The sequence below is a fragment of the Penaeus chinensis genome, chromosome 2, assembly GCF_019202785.1.
Source record: "Penaeus chinensis breed Huanghai No. 1 chromosome 2, ASM1920278v2, whole genome shotgun sequence".
NCBI classification, from domain to species: Eukaryota; Metazoa; Arthropoda; class Malacostraca; order Decapoda; family Penaeidae; genus Penaeus; species Penaeus chinensis.
The window spans coordinates 1,852,657-1,855,156 of record NC_061820.1 but is presented as its reverse complement, the minus strand read 5'-3'; the positions used below and the strand labels follow the sequence as shown (position 1 = coordinate 1,855,156).

Genomic DNA, 2,500 nt, shown 5'->3' with positions numbered 1-2,500 from the left:
CTTATGCAGCTGATGGAATGGATTGTAGCCCAGAAGAACTGCGCAAAGTGAAAGACATCATGGCTCGCGTTCGGTCGGCCCAGCCCACTGCCCCTTCATTGTGTGTGTATACGGTCACAAATGCTTATAATGGCCTGAGTTGTGCTAATGTGAATGCGGAAGGACAGCTTTTAGCCTGTGGGTTTGAAGACAGTGTAATTAAATTGTGGAAATTGACACCCCCTTTGCATGATATAGGGTTTGGAAAGAAAAAAACAGTAGTTGGACCCAGAGGTGGGATATCGCACACATTACTTGCATGTGATGATTCTCGCATTGAAGATAGTGGTGAAAAGGATGATGATGACAAAGAAGAAGAAGCCACAGCTACCGAGATCCGTAATGGAGGAAGGAGAAGAAATCGTGGTGGGGAGCTTTTTGCTCTTCGTGGACACAGTGGGCCTGTGCTGGACACAGCATTCAGTCATGATTCAAATTACTTGTTATCAGTTAGTGAAGATTGCTCCATGAGACTGTGGGACTTAAATAGTGGTAATGCAGTGGCTCTGTATAGAGGTCATTCATATCCTGTGTGGTGTGTGGGTGTAGCCCCTCTCACTATGTACGTGGCAACGGGCTCATATGATACAACTGCAAGATTGTGGTCCACGGATGCAACATACCCCCTACGCACCTTTTCAGGTCACACAAGAGCTGTAGATTGTGTGGCTTTCCATCCCAATGGCACTTACTTAGCTACTGGATCCTGTGACCGCAGTATTAGACTCTGGCAAGTCACTGACGGTGATGTAGCACGTATCCTTCCTCACCACAAGTCAGCAATCAACACTATGTCATTTTCTCCAAATGGAAAGTAAGTGGATATGTATTCAGTTTGAGTTTTGCATTTGGGCTAAAAAATGATATGACATTCCTTTTGTCAATATGAACTCATTGCATAAAACAGAACTTATTAAAAAAATTGGATGCCTTTTGCCAGTCTCTGTTACACAATTATTTTGCAGGTACCTGGCCTCTGGCAGCGAAGACGGCACAGTTGTTGTCTGGGACCTCGCTGGTGGACGCGTTATGACAGAAATTAGCAGTAGTAATCAAGTTAATAGTGGGAACACTGGCACAGGTACTCCTCACCAAGATTCAATCATGAATGTGTGTTGGTCTACTGACTCATCCCTCCTTGTGTCTGCATCCAGTGATGGCTGTGTGCGGACAAGTCATCTAAAGCAAACCCCAGCAAGGTGAGTGGCACCAGATGAGGTCTTGTTTCACATGATTAGTTTTTGAGATTTTACCTTCATAAAAGTGTGCATTAGTATGTCATTGGGATTTGTTCATTAAAACTAATTGGTCGTTTGAAAATTATTAGTGATTGATTGGCATAATTAAAGTTACTGGTGTGATTTGATCATCATAACATTCTCATTATTATAATGTCAAGTTTCATTATTCAAGCATTTATCAATATTGCATTTTTGAAAGATATTTAATCAAGTAAGTATTTTCCCTTTCATTCTTACATGCTTTCTCTCTTTTTGTTTTTTCTCTCTCAACCTTTCTCTCTCCATGTCTCCTACCATCCCTCTTTCTCCCCCTTTCTTACCCCCTCTTTTTGCCCCACAAATTGCTATATACCATATTTCGATTTTCCTTTTTAGCAATGATGGAACCAATTCCTGGGAACTGAACGAAGTTGGCCAGGTTCAGTGCAGTGGAAGTACAAATGGAGGAAGCGGCAATAATGGAGCGTCGGGAGTCCTGCTCCACACGTCTCTAACGTCTCACAATTACCTCACTTCTGTCATTGCTCTCGATGTGGAGAGATAGTTGGTCTGCGGGCCTCGGTGATTCTGTCATATGCCCATCGCTACTTGATAGGTGGTGCTACAAATATTTTTAAATTTTAGTGCAGAAAGAGGGGAATGCCCACAGACATCTGATTGTCACTTTTATTTTTTCTTTGCAAGGAACTTCTTTCTTTTCTACATTCGTGTATATTCAGATTTTAGACTTTGATCATTGTTGTATTTCACTTTGATTAGTCCCTGGTAACAAGTGCTCGCAACTTTCATGAACAGATGTAAGCTCAAGTATTCTTTATGTTGTCTCACTTTTTGCATCATATATGACAAAAGTTCTTTGAGAGTATTAAAGTAATAACTGCATGTCTTTCATGGCTTTTGTGAACAAATGTAGACTCAAGCAGTCTTTATGTTGTATCAGTATTTATATTACATCTGGCAAAAGGTATTTAGAATGTTAATTAATATTTGTTTATCCATATCTTCCTCCAAAATCTTTTGTCACATGTTCATTCTCAGTCTTGCTTTTGTTTTCTTTTCTTTTTTTCTTTTTTTAATCTGTCTGTTAAGCTGCTTATTTATCTCTCATACTTTTGCATAATCATAACATCTCACCAAAATTAAGTTCTTCAGTTGCTCTTCTTTTCTCTTTCTCTCTCAAAGTGACGTGCTATTCATCATGTCTTCCCTATTTTGTGTAC

General features: G+C 40.1%; 1 protein-coding gene across 1 annotated transcript in view; it reads left to right on the top strand.

Moving 5' to 3' along the window:
* Positions 1-2,500, top strand: part of LOC125036088 (TAF5-like RNA polymerase II p300/CBP-associated factor-associated factor 65 kDa subunit 5L) — an 11,042-nt gene that overhangs the window by 8,235 nt on the left and 307 nt on the right. The window contains exons 6-8 of the mRNA XM_047628484.1: positions 1-853; positions 1,005-1,238; positions 1,656-2,500. The exon at positions 1-853 is cut by the window's left edge and continues 148 nt beyond it; the exon at positions 1,656-2,500 is cut by the window's right edge and continues 307 nt beyond it. Of these exons, the coding sequence (XP_047484440.1) occupies positions 1-853; positions 1,005-1,238; positions 1,656-1,824 (1,256 nt within the window). The 3' untranslated portion in view covers positions 1,825-2,500. The remainder of the gene's footprint in view (positions 854-1,004; positions 1,239-1,655) is intronic.